Source organism: Lampris incognitus, chromosome 13 (genome assembly GCF_029633865.1).
Source record: "Lampris incognitus isolate fLamInc1 chromosome 13, fLamInc1.hap2, whole genome shotgun sequence".
Classification (NCBI taxonomy): domain Eukaryota; kingdom Metazoa; phylum Chordata; class Actinopteri; order Lampriformes; family Lampridae; genus Lampris; species Lampris incognitus.
The window spans coordinates 15,135,289-15,154,110 of NC_079223.1; the positions used below are offsets into that span (position 1 = coordinate 15,135,289).

An 18,822-nucleotide genomic window follows, 5' to 3' on the forward strand; every position below is an offset into this window, starting at 1 on the left:
TGCAGCGACAGTAAACAGTGTTAATCCCCCCTGCTGACAGGAGCATCAAAGACGTTCAAAAAAGATTAAAAAATAAAATAAAATAAAAAGAACATGGTACAAGACGCAAAGAAAGAAATGATCAAAAAAATAAATCCTAAAATGGGAGGATGACCACAGGAAAAGCTTAAAGACACAACAGAACTGGTACTGAAGATGTACAGTGGGCCGTCGCCTCTGTTTCGGGGGAAATTCGGTGGACGGGAAAGCAGAGTATGTGGGGCTCAACAGCGGTGATGTGCTGCAGAACCTCAACAGCGGTGCTGATGAGCCATGTTTTCCTCTTTTTTTGTTGTTGGGTGCCACTGGTCAGCAGGTGTCACCAACTGTTACCATGATAACAATTAGCTTGTGTCAAAATTTTTTGGCTTAAAATTAGTCAGTCTTTACTTTTGTGAAACAGGCTAACTTGCATTAGACTATGAGCAAAATCAAGACTGGCTTAACACTACAGACCGGTCTAAAATATTGTTGTGAAACTGACCCCAGCTGGGATAGACAGATCTAGCCTCTTTCAGGAGGACAGCTGGGCTTCAGGGGCATTTCTCAACACCAAGATCTGCAAGTATAAACTTACATTCTTCAGTAGTACAAGCTCACAAAGTTGAACTTGGGAGTACAAACACAACACATAGAAAACTCAACTTACAGAATGAGATGAGAGGGACTTGTTGGTATTGTGCAATACATCAAGCTAGCGGCCTCTAAAGGCTCCGAAAATCGGAGGGAATTTTCAAATTGGCATTACGTTTCTGAAAAGGGGAAATATTTGAAATCTACACTGCTGATTTCTCACCACAGATTTTTTTCATAAGTGAATTTGGTGAAAGCAGTTGTAATACAAAAAGTAAAACAGCATAGTTGTGGGCTTTACTTTGCTCTGCCAGTCCATACAACAACAGACCATAGATGCGTTTCTACATGTTTTAGCCTGTTCACAACAAATCAAGCATACCTTACATTACTCACAACCCTTTTCCAAAACATACAATGGTGTTTTATATATTTTGCATACATCCTAGATTTAACAAGCATATCAAGAACACATCTGGGCACTTGAAGTGCACTTGGCTAAATGTGAACTCTTGTTTTGGAACGGTACTAGGGTGGCAGCATCTTACAAGTTCACAAGAACACAAGTACAGACAAGTACACTTACTGGGAAATGCCCCAGACATTTGGGGACTCTGGCCCAGCACCAATCCAGACCCTTCCAGTTCTCCCACAGCTGAGACCAGTTTAGCTAACTGGGATGGCCATGACTGCAGCCAATCCAGAGCTCATCCAGATACACCCAGCATGGACACACCCAGCCCTGGCACTCTTATGACTGCTACAGACTCTGATCAGAAGCTGCTGGATGTCGCAAACCTTTCCATGATGACCCCAAAGAGAGGAAACTCCCCAGGAGACCAACTCCCCTATGAGGTTCTCCTTCCTATTAAATTGTCCCGAGGGGGCTGAAAAATCCTTTTTGTGCCTCTTACTGTGCATTTTAACCAAATGCTAAGCAAAATCTGTGTGCCTGAAAAATGAACAAGTGAATTTTGTGCCATGTCACAGCAAGCATTTTTGATTACACCAAATCTGCTAGCAAAAATTCTAGAGCCAATAGAAGACAGCTAATTTATAGTGATGGGAATTTCGGCTCTTTTTAGTGAGCCAGATTATTTGGCTGAGCTCAACAATAGGAGCTAAATTATGTTTGATAAATAACGTAAAAAGATCAAACACCATTACACATGTGTGTTGAACGTTTTATTTATATTGAACTATAGTTCTATGTTGGCGACCAGCGCAACATACAAGTCTCTCCATGCTTGGCCCTTAATATTATTACCAAAGCAAGACATTCCTGGATCGTATTTAACAATACGCTAGAGGATCATCCTATTATTCTGTCTTGTATTAATTTACAAAAAAATAAAAATAAAGAAAACATAAATCGGCTCAATGGGAGCTGGCTCCCATTGTTCACTTAAAGGAGCTGGATCTAACTCGCTCGTGACCAACACATCACTATTAAAAAGTAAGTGATAAGTTTATCATAAGTTATCTTGCGATTTTATCTTTTGATCATGGATCAATGACAGAGTCAGAGCCATGGCTGTGCTTGGAAGTCCCACTGGACCTGGCATCGGCGGTCAATTTGGGTGCATCCTATCAACCAGAGACGTGATCAGCTTGTCCTTGATCTTGACTGAAGAGATTTCTGTAAGGGGGCGTGGCTTCTAGCCCTACTTGAAGGTGATTGGATTTTGCCAGTTGAACATTTTTTAACTCAAGTGAACATTTAAAGTGAACACTTATTCTGCCCATTTCACAACGCTCGCAGTTTCGCCGCGATTAACTCTGCCCCTTCGCCCCCTACCATTGACTTCTAATGCATTCGTGCCGCTGATAAATTTCGCTTCACATTCGGTTAAAACACACCTTTAAGCTCCCTGTTCTGCCCCTCAACACTAAATCCATTAAGATATTTGAAAAGAGCTAATGTGTAGCAACCTGTATATTTCATGACATTATATGGGCCTTGTCAGCAAGGGTAGGAGCATCGACTGTATAAAATCCTGCATGAGGAATCTGTGACGTCACCCATAGGTTTCTGAAAAGCCCTTTTTAACCCAGGAGTTTGTGTTCACTCTTGCCGACTTCTTGTCAGATTTTGGAGCTGTAACATCTAACTTAAGTCAGTGAGATGGAGCTGAAGTGAGTCTATGGTTTCGACGCATGAGCAACCTATCAATCATACCAGACAGAGACATGTCAATAAAGGCAACCGAATCCCAACATCACCATCCTTGAGCCTTTATATCCTAATGGAACAATAAGTTTCTAAATCCCCACCAAAACACACATTAGAAGAAGTGACATGTGCTAGGGAGACCTAAACATCTTGGGGGAAAAAAATGTATTGACTTTATTTCTAGAGAGAATGTCCATTTCATCCCACTGACTTCCGGAGTCTTCTTGGAGCCAGCACCTAGCAGCTATTAGAAGAACTGCATCTTAAGAACACATTGGCTTCAAAAATCAGTCACGGTGGTTTCCGCTTGGGTGTAAGGAGGTTGTGACACTCTTTAAGAGGGAGGTTGAAATACAAAGTGCAATACATTTCCCTCTCGGGTTAACAGGACGCCCTATCTCTCTGGACTCACCCAGTCTTGCAGCGAGCCCCAGTAGCCACTTGACGTCCTCAGTGTAGGGAGGGCTACGGGAAAAGTTGTTGGGGTGGTCGTTGTGAGCTCTCCTTCCCAACATCTCTAGAGCCAGCATGCCTACACACACACACACACACACAAAAGGTGTGAATGCATCAATTCATAAACATGTACACATCTCCTGTATGTATACATCCCCTGAGAGCATTTTATTGAAAACTGTTGGTCTTCTAACCATTGAGTATGTATTCTATAGTTTAAAATGCTTCATTGTTTGATTTATTCAGGGTAGAGCAGTCTTAAAAGTATTCTAGAGATATGTGATGCAATACCTTGTATTGCATTACTTGTGTCTAATCATCTAATGTATTTACATTGACCCTTGGTTGCCAACCAAATGTCTCCTTGCAGGATAATAAAGAATTGAACTGAATTTAATTGAATTAGGGATTCATTAAAAACACTGAATGTAAAAACCCTTCTCTTACCAACTCTGTAGGCAGAATGCAGATAGTGCAGGCCCTGTTGACTGATTGGCTGGCTGTGCTGTTCGTCCTCTGCTGGAAAGGGGGTGCTAACCAATGAGGCGGGCTGAGGAGAGAGGGCGGGCAGAGAGGCTCCCTGGATTGCCTGGATGGTGGAGCCTGAGTGGACGCTGCCTACTGGAAACAAAGGAGGGCAAAAGAAACACCATATATTACTTTACTGATCTCATTCCACACCTGCCTGAACACCAACCAGAACCAGATTCATTACCTCTACTACTTATCAAAACACACGTCTACCCTCACACCTTCTTTAAAACATTAGAGTTGTTTGTGTTACAAGGTGCAGGGTGGAGGGAGACATCTTGGTGTCCAGCGGTACCACAGGAGATAATCGTCTCCCCTCAGTACCGGGCTCTCGCTAGCTTGGTGGCTGCCACCAAATCAAAACTACAGTTTCTAAAGAAGGCTTTTAGTTTGGCTATGACCCCACAGTCCTGTGGGGAGGCATTATCAGCAAACACCTAGCTGGATGACTTTGCCCTGAAACCAGCAGAAGAAAATGAAAAGGTCCGTTCTTCATCCAGTCCCAACACAGACTGGACAGCGCTGGTGACTGGAGGCAGGAAAAGTAAAACTAAAGGTACGTTTACTGTATCTAACAGAATTTCACCATTTTCTCTTAGAAATCTCTTCCCCCTAATTGGAAATCCATTAGGTCTCCCATCAGTATGTGTCTTCTAGGCCTAGACCTAACGGCTTACTTTATCAAAAGGGATGGCACCCCTGAGAATGAAGTGCCGAATATTAACTCAGCTTGCTAAGAAAACTTAAAAATGAAAAACTAGAGCCGTTTCATGGATGGATGAAAGAATCTCTGCTATGAAGACACTGCAAAAAAGACAAGCTTTATAAACTCAGTGTTTTCCATGTCTGTCTAATGGAACTGCTGTTTGAAATGCAAAGCGCAGAGCAGGGTGGCAGGAAAAACAGGAAATCGTTTTATTAAAGGCTGTCATGGCCCAAGAGTTCTTCCCAATTCCATCAATCACATCACAAATCTGACAGCATCCAGTACACGAAGCTATTCGCCTCCAATGTGAGAAAAAGTCTTTGAAATTCCCCAGTGAGAGAACAGCAAATTTAAGACTGAACCATGATGTCAGTCTCCCACACAGTGAGCTTATCATCTGGTTCTTCTGAGCCAGTGGAAGTTTGTTTCCCATCTGAAAATATCATGTCCTCTTGATCCATTTTACCCACGAGACTGATGACATAAAACATTACTACTGGGAGTGGGTTAATATCCTTAACTTCTCAAGGTCCAGCCTCTTCTTGGAGAGCCTGGCCCGCAGCCACTATAGGACAAGTTCTGTCTAAAGTCTTTGAGAAAGAAATGCGCGGGCGCGCGCGCACACACACACACACACACACACACACACACACACACACACACACACACACACACACACACACACACACACACACACACACACACACACACTTCTCCTGACCTGTTACTGTGGTGCTGAGGGGTAGGCCAGCCTCGGTGTGGTAGGGGTGGACGGCTATCTGGGTCATGGACGGTACCGGAACACCAGGGAAGGTAACAGCAGTGGCTGCCATGGGTGGATGGGGGCCAGTAGCCACTGAGAATGGGTACTGGGCACCAATGAAGGCAGGGTGCATTCCCTGGGGAAGCAAACAGGCACAAATGAGCACACACACACCAAGGAAAATGTGGCATGCATACGCCCACAGACAACATACCAAATGAGTCATTTGCATTTCCATGCCCCAGCAAAGCGAGAGAGCAGGAGAATATACAAAGCGCTCTTTCTGTCTCTCTTTCGGCCTGTGTGTTTCTCTTCTTTCTTCTATCAAGCCACTCTTAATCTATGCTTCTGTCAATCACCTCTGACTTAAAAAAAAAGTGTGTACTTCCTCTGATTCCTTTTCGAACTTGTAAAAAATAATCTGATGAAGTACTGAAGTGGCATATCACATGATTTGGTTGAGCTACATTCGATAACAACAGTTCCGTGTTTACCAGTGACATCGTTGGTCAGCCCACCAATCGCGTAACTTCAGTGCTATTGTTGGTCACCTGATCCAGAGGCCCAATTGTGTAACTTGTTCACTCAGTCACTCTACAATGATCCCTCTCTTGATCCCACCGGGCGCAGCTCTACGTCGCATCTGTGACGTGGTTTTGCTCCATCCTCCGCATGGCTTCATACCCCACCGGGAACGCTTCAGAAGTAGAGCGTTTTACCCGCCTGATTTTGTCGACTTGGTCATTTTTCCTCGATTTTTTTTTTGGGTGCTTCTATCATGGGTAATTACACTATGTAGTTAAATGGTTTCTCTTTTTTTTGGTCTGTTTTAATTGTGTTTATTGCTGTTATTTCCTACTTTGTTGTGCTGTAGCCTACAAACAAAGTTAACATTATGAACGACATGGATCAGACTTTTGGCTGTGTTTTAGTTGTTAAAAATACCTTCATCATCACAATTATTTTGTATCTATATTTCACATACAGTGTCTGCCCGTTTTTAACCCTAACCTTAACCCTTGCATGATGGGTAACTACTGAATGGCTCCTTACAAGTACTTGACTGTCGAATTCACTAAGTTGGGCAAAATCACTTATTTATATGGTAGCCAATTACTAGCTTATCCTCACCTTCCACTCCAAAAACTCCTGTAATTGAATTTCGTGCTTCATCCTTTCTGCTGTTGTCTTTATAAAAAGGATTTGTGGTTTCATATAGCACCTTGTCTTTCTCCACTTCCAAGACAGGTCTCTCGTCATCCATGGTGTCAAAAATAATCCTCTGACCGGGTGAATTCTGGCCTGGTATCACAGGTTATGATGTAATGTTGATGTAGTGATGTCACATATGATCGGGGGTTTGCACAGGGTGGTTTATTTTGAAAAATCGACCGGATGCTCTATGCCGTGTCTGTGTCTGACTTGCTGCCCAGTTCGATCATGCTCTGTGCAGCTTGATGTGGCTTTCATCAAAAGTAGTCTAAGCACAAATTTTTAGAGAAGCAGAGCAGAGAGACGCTTCTGGGTCACTTCTGAGACATCTGTTGAAATCACGAGTATTGTCTAGAGTGGCCGCGGTTAGCTCTGGCGGCTGCGTTGCAGCCGGAACGCGACGTAGCCGTGCCCAGTGGAATCATAATCACTGACAGACATTCGCAGTTGTAGGGCTGGTCAGCTGACCAATCGTGTAACTTCAGTGACGTCACTGATCGCCTGATCCAGCGGCCCAATCATGTGAAACATGTTCACTCAGTCAGTCAAGTCACTCTAAACATGATCACTCAGTCAGTCAGTCACCTTAAACATGATCAGTCAGTCAGTCAGACACCGTAAAAAGGATCACTCAGTGACATTTGCGGATGTAGGGCCGGCCCTCTGGCCGGCCCAGCAAAAAGGAAAAAAACCCTGTCTGTAAGAACGAAGTGCCAGGCGGCCATTCTCCTGAAAATAACCAAAGCACACTTTAGGAGTGAAAAAAGTAAAAGAAAAATACATCAGCTATTATTTAGATGTCTTATTGAGATATTTCTGCCAACACGCCCTCATTAGGGTATTTCTAGGCTCGTTAGTTTCAGGTGCATTAGATTTTTACTGTTTCATTTGTTGATTACTAGTCCTAAATTGCACGAAGCCAAATCTTATGACCCAATTTACTGCTTAAGTATTTTACTTGACAGTTCAAATAAATACCAATATCTTCTTTTCCTTTGGACATGTTCAATATTTTTTTCTGTATTCCAGTTGTAAACAGTCAGCACTCAGTTACCTGTCAGCTGTGTTACCTGTGGGTAAGCAGTTCCTGACACAGGGAAGACGGTGGGTCGTGGGACGTGTTGGAGAGGGTGTCCCAGGTACTGGGGGGTGCAGACGGTGGGGAGGTGGGCCTGGATGGTGGTGTAGGGATGCAGGCCCTGGCTGTGAGGATGGGCTATTGCCTGCCCAGGCATTGGATGGGACTGATAGATGGTGGAGCCCACAGAGATAACGGGCACCACAGCCGCAGCCGTGACCGAGGCGGTAACAGCGGCAACGCCTGAGGAGTCTATGTTGGCCCCGCTGTCCAAGGCGCTGCAGCCCGTCTCCGGCGGTCTTCTGCTTGCACCACCATTGGCCCCGCACCGCCCCGAGCCCTCCCGCTGTTGTCCAGAACCCCCACCAAGAGACTGCTCATACAGCCAGTACCACTGGTGAGCCACCTCAAACAGGACCTCAGGATACACACCTCCGCCTTTGGCTGCTTCCTCTACTGCCATGCAGGCCTTCTCAAGCATCACGTTGTCCTGGAGGGCAAGGTGTGAAAGATGATGATGGAGGTGTATTATGAGGAACGGATCAGGTAGCACAGGGAAAATAACCTAGTTTGCCTTCATTAAATGTTCCAATATTAGATATCCGATTTAGAGTTTTAAATATAAAATAATCCTGCAAGACAGGATTGCTTGGTTTACCAAGAGTGCTGAAATTTTTAGCACTCTTAGTAAACCAACTGGCCCATGATGTGTGGTGTTTAGAGCTGGCCCTGTATATCTAATTATATGGATACTCATTCAGCAGCTTGGTTTTCGAATATAATTTCAGCATTCAGATGGGGGCAGGGGGTCTTCCTGTACAGCCACATTAGGAGTTTTTATACGCAGCATCTTTACTATCTTATATGACATCCAAATGAGCCGAGTCCTTCTGAAAAGTTTCCTTTTTTGGGGGGAATTTTTTTCCCCAATTGTATACAGCCAATTACCCGACTCTTCTGAACCGTCCTGATCTCTGCTCCACCGCTTCTGGTGATACGGGAAGGGCTGCAGACTACCACATGCCTCCTCCGTTACATGTGGAGTCACCAGCCGCTTTTTTTCACCTGACAGTGAGGAGTTTCGCCAGAGGGACGTAGCATGTGGAAGGATCACGCTATTCCCCCAAGTTTCCCCTCCCCCCCAAACAGGCACCCTGACTGACCAGAGGAGACGCTAGTGCAGCGACCAGGACACATACCTACATCCAGCTTCCCACCTGCAGACATGGCCAATTGTGTCTGTAGGGACGCCATGCCACCCAAACGCCCCTCTGAAAACAGTTTTAATTTCAAGGTAAAGGAGAACAACAGAGTACTGGAACAAAGAAAACAAGACTATTTCAACCGACAGCGGTAGAGATTCGCATTCACATGAAGGGGAGTTTTCAGCACGACACCTGGAGGAGTTGGTTTATGATTCAGGACAGCCCTCGGGATTTTACAAGCACCTTTTTTATTTTTGATAATAACAACATGGAAATCCATCAAACCTGTTCTTTGCACTGCACCAGGGCCCTCTGGATCTCGTTGGGATTAAGAGCATGTGCGTGGGGCAGACAGCTCAGGGCCAGCTCTGCCGCAGCCCGGACCATGTTGGGATCACGTGCCCGTGACGCCCGGTCCGCCAGAGATGCCACCTCTGGTGGAGTGAGGTGACCATCCCAACACTCAACCAGGATGTTGAGGGCGGCACTTCCTATTTCCATGGCCTGGCCTGGATGGACGGAGAGAGTAATGACAGAAGAATGAGCTATGAAGACGAATTAGTCCACGGAGGGCAAGGCCTGTCACATTAGGAAACCAATCAATAAATCAATGCATAAAATCACCAGCAAATAGAGAAATACATCAATCAATAAATAACTCAATAAAAAAATATACAATAACTGAGGAAGAAAAAAGATAAATGAATAATTTTCTTTTAAATGTTTGTATCTATTAAAGTGTCCATTCATTAATTCATTTATTCCATTCCTTAAAGTATTAACACATTTATTGATTCATGTATTGATGTCTTTAATCCTCTCATTGCTTGTGCTCTAATTCATTTAACATGACACCCTCCTGCACATCTCACATCACTCCCTTATCCTCAGTCTGGGATTCATTTAAATCCCAGTTTATCAAGTTGGTGTTATTCTTCATCTAGAGAACATGGTAGGCCAGAACTAGTCCTCTCTCTCTCACACACACACAGAAACACACTTCCTGTCCTCCCATTTCTTACCAGTGATCCAGGACACATGGGAGGAGTAGGTCCTTGACAGCCAGTTCGGGGAGACAAAGTTGTGCAGACCCAGGGCATACAGGCCAATCTCAAAGGCACAGAGGTGCAGGTTGCGGTGGGGGCCCTGGTGCCCCCCACTGGCCGAAGGCTGGGTGAAGATGGAGGTGGATGAATTCCCTCCCGCCTTGATCAGCACCGTCTTGGCCAGCTCAAAGTAGAAGTGGGCTGCCGCCTCAGACGGCTGGTTGGGTACATGTGGCGCGTGACACTCGGGCCGACGTCCTTTATACCTGGACATGAAAAACATAGTTCTGATGTCAGCATGGGTACAACCACATCTTTTACTGTTGGCTGTGGAAGCATGCAGAATTTCAGGCACCTTGCTCAAAGGCACATCAACAGGAGTTGTTGGCGGAAGGAGCAAGTGAGACAGCTGGCATTTGGATCTCAAACCAGCTCTCTTTAGGTCACACACTGACTTCTTTTTGACAGCTTTTGTTGTGTTTTGAAAATGGCTATAACCCTTTAACTGTTATCTAACCAAACAGCATGCAGTTTCTACCTGCTGGTGTCTGTGCTCTTGGCCCTGGCGCCTCCTCCAGCCCGACGAGAGCCACTGGATGAGGAGGAGCCAAGCGAATCAGAGGAGGAGCTGCTGATGCTGTCGCTGTCCTGCCCTCTGCCCCAGGAAGCAGCTGCCCAGCCGCCTCTGAGCGGCCTTCTGCTGAGTGTTGGAGAACTGTCGGATGTGGTCTCTGGAGCACTGCTGTCGATGCTTGCCATGCCTACCAAACAACAAACAGATGTAATATAATCACAAACATTTCTAACTTCTTCAAACTGAATGGCTTATGACCGCAGTTAAAGGCACAAGGGCAAGAGGCAATAGTATTTAAAGGCTTTTACATTGAATTTCTAAAGGGCAGGGTGCCCTCTACTGGTTTTAGCCCTCTACTAGAGCTAAGCAGAGAGCAAAGTTTAAGCATCTGCACAGTAACAAGGCCAGAGCAGGTTGAAAAATAAAGGTTCAGCCAGCACACAGGTTTTGAAAGCCAGAAATCATAACACCTGGCCAAGCTAAAGTTCTGCAATTGGTATATAGATATACAATTCTTTCCAATCCCCCTCCCCAATACATCTTAGTCCTTTTGCCATGTTAAAGTCAAGATAATACCTTTAAATGTGATAAACAAAGTGAAATGCTTCTATAAAGACTTTCTAGGAATAACTTGCTTCTGTTACCTAGTCTTTTGTGAATGTGTCATTAAATTTGCAGTATTTGATCCAGATTAGCATTAAATCAGCACTGCTAATTGTTTCAGAGAAACAAGACATTTTTCTTACATGCAACAAGAATCTGATGACACTGTGTTGAAGAGGATATTAACACTCTGTTGAAGAGGATATTAACCCCTTTTTTACCTGTATGTTTTTTTTTCTGGCGGACAGGTGAGCCCCAGCAGCGCCCGCTGTAGGCGCCGCGCCCCCCTAGTGCCAGCCGACTGGGCACCGTGCCCTCGGACTTAAAGGGAGCCACTTCATTCTGCTGATCGTATGCTGATGACTGTCTGCCATCTGAGAAAGGCAGAGAAAAGAGAGAAGAGCTGGTCAGGTCCATATCAGGAGTGAACCTGAGTGATAACTACTCAGAAGAGATGGTTCACTTATCATTTATTTCAATTTCTGATGACAAAATGTTTCTACCAGCACCCAGAATACACCTCCTCACCCTGCTCCCTGGCCTCGCCCACTGCCTCTCCTTCTGTGGTGCTGTTCTGCGCAGCGCTTCCTGCCAGCCCCGCCTGATGACCTGCTGCCCCTCCGCTGGCCACTGGCACCGCAGAGGAAGAGTTAGAGGAGGAGGCCGTAGTGGTTGCGCATGACGACGAGGAAGAGGAAGGTCCATGTTTGGAGACTCCTCCAGTGGCGCCCCCTACCCCGCTATGGCTGCTGGTTGCAGCGTGCTTTGATGGGCTCCGCTGGCTGCTGGAGGCCGGCTTACTGGAGTAGAAGGAACTGAGGGTCTGGGGTTTGTGGGTCTGGCTTTCCCTATCTAACAATTTATCCAGGATCTGAAAAAGAGAGAGAGAGAGAGAGAGAGAGAGATGGAGGAAGCAGGAGACAGATCTGAATGTAAATAAACTTATCTTAAATTTGTTGAACCTAACAGCTGGAAAAGGCTGATTTCTGCTCCGATGAGGCCTCAGGTCCCTGTGTTCACACTACAGTTTCTTTACAAACAGACCTTTACTGTTTTCAGACCTGAAATCTCTAGAGTAAGTGGAAAAGGTGACAAGATATGAAACTAAAACCAGGTAGTGGGGCCCGGGGGCTTTCTCCCTGGGAAGAACATTTTGGTGATTTTAATAAGCAAATGAAGCATTTTGATGTGTTTTGAGATTACAATACAATGAGAAAACATTGTATTTTGATAAACACAAGTTATACTGAATTTTGATTATTTTAACCACAATATCTAACTAAGGCAAGAGAGGGAGAACACACATGCTTTTCTTTCTATTTTTATGTCCCACAGTGCGCAGAACTGCCACTGTGGTAGTGATGGGCGGGTCTATTCTTTCCACAGAATCGGTTCCATCAAATTGATACATGTAAATGCATCGAACCTTTCAAGTTTTGATAGTTTTTGCAAAATGTTGTCTGCATTTAACTCATGCTATTGTACAGGACAGCAGCTGTCCCTGGGCAGCTGCAGCACCCGGGGACCAACTCCAGTTCTTTTTCTTACTGTCTTGGTCAGGGACACAGGCAGGAGTATTAACTCTAACATGCATGTCTTTTGATGGTGGGAGGAAACCAGAGCACCCGGAGGAAACCCACGCAGACACGGGGAGAACATGCAACATATAATATCACTATTCTAAAAAACACAACATGACTACAGAGTAAGCCCATAAAAGGTGGGACAGCAAGAAAACATTTTGAAATGTATTCAATCTGAAAGGGATTTCATCTTGTGTGTCAAGTCTAGTTACCTTCTTGAGTTTGCTCTGATCATCTTTGTATGTGATCATGAGAGCCAAAGCGAGGTCTCCCTTCTCCCTCCTGGTCCCCTCGCACAGCAGAGGATGCTCTGCCTCACTCACCGTTGTCTTCATCCCTGCAGAGGAGCCAGCAGGAGAGATGGGCATGGAGACAGAGGGAAAAGGAGAGAGAGGGAAAAGAGGAGATGGAGAAAAAAAAGACAACAACAAGGGGGAGAAGAGTAGGAAGAGCACAGGAGGAAAGAGGAAGTGAAATAAGAAATACAGAATCCAAGAAATGGATAGGAGAAAGAATGAAGGAACACAGAGAGAAAAGATGTGAGCAGAGAGTAGAAAGAAAACAAAATGAATCAAAATAAGCTGGAGAATAAAGAAATAGAAGAGAAAAAAGCAGGAGAAAAATCTGGCAACTAGGGAACTTTTATTTTGAAGTATTTATCTCTTCCTTTGAGAGGCCCAAGGAATCTGGTCGTTAGATATCGTCCAATCAGAGACTAGTCCTCCTCTGACGGACAGATACACATTGCTGTACATCAGATGGACAGTCCTGTTGAGATTCTTACCGAGTGCTGCGACGGCAGCCTCAAAGCCAAGTTCCTCGTCTCCGGGCATCTCGTTGTTCCGGTTCCGGCTCGGTGGACGGGAACCGGTCGGGGACACCACTGCACAAACAATATGGCGAAAAAGGGAAAGGGAGAAATGTTAATAAACGGAAGTCTTAATTAAATTATCTTTACACTTTGAGAGAAAAAAGAAAAGTCTGTTGTTTTATACCAGCTGGGTTATGAGCAAGCACCAAATACATTATCACGGGTTTTAACTGTAATAAGATAAAAGAACCAGGAGCTGCTGGCTTGAAACGACCCAGTCAGCAAATCAGAAACTGGATCATATCAAACCTGATTTAATCTAGCAGCCACACTTATCACAATTAGATTATCAGATTAATTGCACACAATGACAACGATAAGGTCATGTGGCACAAATTCTACAAACACAGCAAAGTCTGAGCCGATCTCACATCTATGCTGAATTTACACAACTAGACTAATCTATTTTATAAACGGACTTTGATCAATCACCTTCATTTAAATAAAAAAAGCAAATATTTAACACTAACAGATTTAAAGTTTTCCAAACTTATGCGTGAAGGAGCTCTTGTGAAAAACAAACATTTCCAGACTTTAAACAGACCTTCATAAATGCCATGCTTCCCATGTAAACAGTTGCCAAAGATTTGCAGAAAGAAACATTTGTAACATACTTAATAACTGAGGCCAACTAAAAAAACATTAATCAAAGATTAAAGGACCAAAATTAAAGTTGGATTTAAAGACTCAAATGTAATCTGTAACCTCAGTCTTACACTTGTAAACAACAACAACAAAAAACAACAACAAACAAACAAAAAAACCCACAATCCTACCATCTCCTTTTGATGCTTACCTGGGGTACACAACACATCGAAGATGAAGCTGGCCAACATGAGGGGCAGGACGGGTCGGTAGTCACAAAAGTTCCCATCTCGGAGCTGCTCAGCCCGATCTCTGATGGCTGTCATCTCCACAATACCCAAAGGAATCTTTTTGAGTAGCGCCACCACCTCCGATTCCTGGTAGGCCAACTTCACCTGATCATCAGCCAAGGAGGGAAGAGAGACTCACCTACAGCATCGTCGCATACTGTCTGTAACCTTGTATGTATATAGCATGTGTGTGTGCGTGGGGATGCAGGGTTACCGCTCTTTTTAAGAAATAATTTCCTAGGACATTCCAGAATTTCCAGACTATTTTTCATTCCTGTATCTAGAGAATTGCAGGCCAGGCGTTGCTGACAGAAGGTCATATTATTCAGTATTAACCATCAGTGGAAGTCTCAAAAGTCTATAAATGGACTGTGTTACTCAACACACCAGCCAGATTTCACACACTGATGTCACATCTCACCACACAAATACATAAATACATAGACACATGACATCGCCACGAAAAATTATGCAAACAACACGCCATCTCAGCAGGTGAAAATATGATTTTATACCCTAACTTTACAATTTTCCTCAACCGCAAAACCTTTCCAAGATATTTGATCAAATATATCATTTTACAGGTGTTTTTCATGAGTGAAATACTAGTTTATAAATTTCCAGGACACGTGGGAACCCTGGATGTGTTAAATGTCATGGTTGGGCCGTGTGTTGATGGGAACACTGACCTCCAGAGCCTTGGTGGATGCAGGAGGTCTCTGGAGCTCCAGGGAGAACATGCCTGTGCTGAAGGCCAGGTTATGGAGCTCCAGTCTCTCACTGAGGACCGTCAGCAAGAAGGCTGCTTTCGACAGCGTGTTGGTGGCCACCTGGGTCTGACGACTGGTCGACACCTTGCTTTTCTTTCCCTGAAACAAGACAGCAGCGCCGAAGACAGAGGAGTCACAGCAGTAAATATGTTGTCTTCATCAAAACCCACATCTGGGAAAAGCATTTTAAAATAATTCATTCATCGGAGGAAGTGGTGAGACTTGACATGAAAGAAAAAAAATAAGGCTAGAGTATGGTGCTGTATTACAGCCTTAAGAGTGAGATGGAGCTTGGTTCTGATGTTAATGGATGGCTTTCTAGGCTGACTTTGATAAATAATTAATCCTTGCGAGAGAGAGAGAGAGAGAGAGAGAGAGAGAGCGAGAGAGGAGTGTATCCCTAAAAGGTTGTCTGCCCTGTAAATTAAACCCACCACTGCCACTAAAGAATTGCATCCAATGATGCAGAACTATACACAACTTCTACTCAGCATGTACACGTCCTCTGAAGACTTGGTTTTTCTAGGAGGCCCTGAGGGTTGTTCTCAATAGCCTAAACCTCTGTCCATAGTGTCGGAGTTTAAGATAAAAAAACAATCTGCTACAGACCAGGAACAGAGAAATAATTAGACAAAGCAAAAGATCCGTGAAGTAGAAGCCTGGTGGGAGGTCCCAGCTACCTTGGTCTGCGGTTGCTCCACTTTGAGGTCAGGGGGGTTGGCCAGCAGGTCGCCCGCCAGCTCCACCGCTAGTCTGCATGCCTCATTACTGTAGCCATGGGCATGAAGGGCCTCCGCACACGCAAACAAGACCTGGGACATGGACACACGCGCACACACACACACACACACACACACACACACACACACACACCAAAGCATTCAGGTCACACGTTATTGACAGCAGTACAAATCACATACTCGGTACCAACACAACAAGCTGGCTGACTTTATCTCCAGCCCACCGGCAAGATTATTTTTCTTTTCTCCATACAGGTTTTAGCCATTCAAACTCCTTCACTTCTCTTCTGGGTAAGTTTCAAAGATCCCTTCATCAGATTAATCGGTACTTCAATAAACATAATTTACACTTGTATCCCCCATCAGATTTGGCCTACCAAATATTGGTTTAACTTTTAAGCAATTCAACTTGTATATTTTGTGACTAAAAAGATGAAACATGTCAACGTATAAAAAGGACAAGAAAAGGATTATATAAATCTTTATTTTATGTAGGGAGGGTTTTTTATCCTGACACAGGGGGGACAGCCATATGGTTATTCTCTTAGATAGCGCTCCATGAGAACTTATTTTCCTCTCAGTAGCCCCTTCTCAACTGACATGGGGCCATTCCTGATGCCGACCCCTTTCTCAAATTTAATCTCAACCGCAAAAATACTGGTTACTGGCTGGCAAAGTCTGCTCCGTTCCAGCCCAATTTACGTGTTGGTCTTAGGGGGGGGGGTTTATTTTCACCCCCATTAATGTCATTACAATGTTATCAGCGTCCCATCAGCACTTCACTTTGATTTTGGACGCTGTCGCTAATAAAAAATATATAATAGACTGCATCACCAATGTGCATTTATCAAATTTTCAATACAAGTATGACCCTCCATTAAAAATGGAGGATGTGATGATTGGAACAAGAACATTCTAGCCAGACGGCTAACTCGTGACCTGTTCATGGACACTGAGGCAATATTTCAATATTTCACCTTGTTCATAATAACTGATTATTTCTAAATATACATGTTCATGTGGACTATTTTATCAATGAATTCTTTTATTAGTACTCTGGTATTAATAAAAGAAAATGTTTTGTATTTGTATCGTACAAATACATCAGGTTAACGGTGTCATCTGGTTATGTAGTTGTTTGCTTCTCAAACTGTTGGAAACACTGACCGGCTCAGCCAATCAGCAACTAGAATAAAGACATTTTTTCTTTAAATGTGGAAGGGAAACCTTTTTTCCTCACCTCCATGCGTCCCTCCTGCTCCAGGGGTTTGATCCCCGCAAATATATCTGGTTCCTCCTCATGATGGTTGTCTGCAGCTCCTCTGTCTGCACCCTCCTCTGAGGCAGCACTCAGGTAGTAGGCCTGGTAGTCATCCTCCCCTACAGCTTCTCCTCCTGCTGCTTCTGGGCCTTGGTTCCCTGGACTGCCTGTGCCTCCTGGCCCCCCTCCTGTTTCCGGTCCCCCTGAAGCAGCCTCCCTGCGGCTCCTCGCCGGCTTGCCAGAGGTTGAAGAAGTATTTAACTGGGCAGAGCCACTGGCATCACCTTCAGGGTCAGTCTCCTTGTCTCCATTCTCCTCAATGTCTGCCTCCAGCTCCACCTCCTTCTCTCCGGCAGGGGGAACGTCCATAAAAACTACCACAGTCTCTTTGGAAGGGAAGCAGGGGGGCAGAGGATCAACGGCAGGGAGGGCAGCTAAGGCATGGCTGACCCGCTTTGCCTCAAACATCTTGGAGGTGCCGACCCCGCTGCCGCTCCCGCCACCACTGGTGTACTTGTGTGAGTCTCGGAGCAGAGAGCTGGGAGAGGGTAGCATCTCGGGTGGAGGGGGCATGAAGTCAAAGGTGTTGCTGGCCTCTGCACCCAGCGCCAGACAGGAGCCATCATCCAAGTTGAGCTCGGCCATGTCAGGCTCCAGGGAGCTGTCCTCACTGCTGGTCCGCCGCTTGGCACAGCCATGTTTAACACCTCCCAACCCTCCCACAGCTCCACCACCTCCCGCAGAACTCCCTAAGGACAGCCCCTTGCCACACCCTTGAGTCAATTTGGCCTTGCCTCCAGAAGAGGAGCCGAGTCCCTTGTGCAAACACTTTCCTCCTCCCCCGTCCTCCATGGAAAGAGAAACATTCCCGCCCACACGCACCATCACCCCGCCTCCCCCGCCAGCGGACAGCCCCTTCCTCTTACTCACAATGGTCTCCTTGGGGCGTACCGCCACCTCCTGCTGGGGAGAGTGGCCACTTCCTCTTCCTTTGGAATCCAGGCCTCCTCCCCCTAGCTCAGGAGGTTCTCCACCTCCTCCAGCAGCAGCCTTGGCTCCTCTCTGCTGCTGTGTGGCCCTGGCCCAACAGAAAGAGGCCATCTTTTTGTCAGCGCTGCAATAGGTGATGCCGGGCAGTGGGTAGGACACTTCCCAGTTAAAGTAGCAGGATTCCACAGCAGGTTTGAATCCCTGGAAGAGTTTGTCCAGGGACTTGCGGTGTTGGCCCCGTTTGACTATCTCAATGACCTTCAGGTGCCACTGCTTCAACTGAGCTGCCAGCTCCAAACGCCTGATGGAAAGGTAGGGACACACGTTACTTTACAGGAGTATACCTTGAAACAATAAACTTTTTCTACTGACAAAAGTGTCCTTTTCTTAAGTCTACAGGAGTAACTCAGTAGGGCTGTGTATTGGTAAGAATTTGGCAATATGGTTCGCATCACAGTTCAGTATATTGTGATATATTATACTACAAACACTGATATATTGCAATTTTGTGTCAAAATTTTAGAAAAAATTTAATAAAGAAAACACCCCAACATGTATCACATCAGAGTAATTGGAGACTTGGCTAGTGTCACACTGGAACGCCTGATGTTGTTGTGTTTCTGTGTCTTGTTACGATACTGCACCCACCACCTATTACCTAGTGGACAGAGACGGAAACCACACAATGAAGTCGTGATGCTGACACATCAATTTGTGTCATCTTAATAGTGGATGCAGTGTTTTTGAAACTCAATACAATATTGTGAAAGATA

General features: G+C 45.1%; 1 protein-coding gene across 2 annotated transcripts in view; it reads right to left on the reverse strand.

Moving 5' to 3' along the window:
• Positions 1-18,822, reverse strand: part of zswim8 (zinc finger, SWIM-type containing 8) — a 54,925-nt gene that overhangs the window by 3,959 nt on the left and 32,144 nt on the right. The window contains exons 10-24 of one of the 2 annotated variants that reach the window (XM_056291913.1): positions 17,039-18,350; positions 15,739-15,870; positions 14,978-15,157; positions 14,210-14,393; positions 13,327-13,425; positions 12,755-12,879; positions 11,488-11,830; positions 11,181-11,333; positions 10,321-10,543; positions 9,759-10,048; positions 9,022-9,245; positions 7,524-8,021; positions 5,200-5,377; positions 3,689-3,859; positions 3,198-3,317 (exon numbers count right to left, since the gene is read on the reverse strand). In XM_056291913.1, the coding sequence (XP_056147888.1) occupies positions 3,198-3,317; positions 3,689-3,859; positions 5,200-5,377; positions 7,524-8,021; positions 9,022-9,245; positions 9,759-10,048; positions 10,321-10,543; positions 11,181-11,333; positions 11,488-11,830; positions 12,755-12,879; positions 13,327-13,425; positions 14,210-14,393; positions 14,978-15,157; positions 15,739-15,870; positions 17,039-18,350 (4,232 nt within the window). Of the gene's footprint in view, positions 1-3,197; positions 3,318-3,688; positions 3,863-5,199; positions 5,378-7,523; positions 8,022-9,021; positions 9,246-9,758; positions 10,049-10,320; positions 10,544-11,180; positions 11,334-11,487; positions 11,831-12,754; positions 12,880-13,326; positions 13,426-14,209; positions 14,394-14,977; positions 15,158-15,738; positions 15,871-17,038; positions 18,351-18,822 lie in introns of both variants that reach the window. The other variant, XM_056291912.1, reaches the window with a different exon arrangement.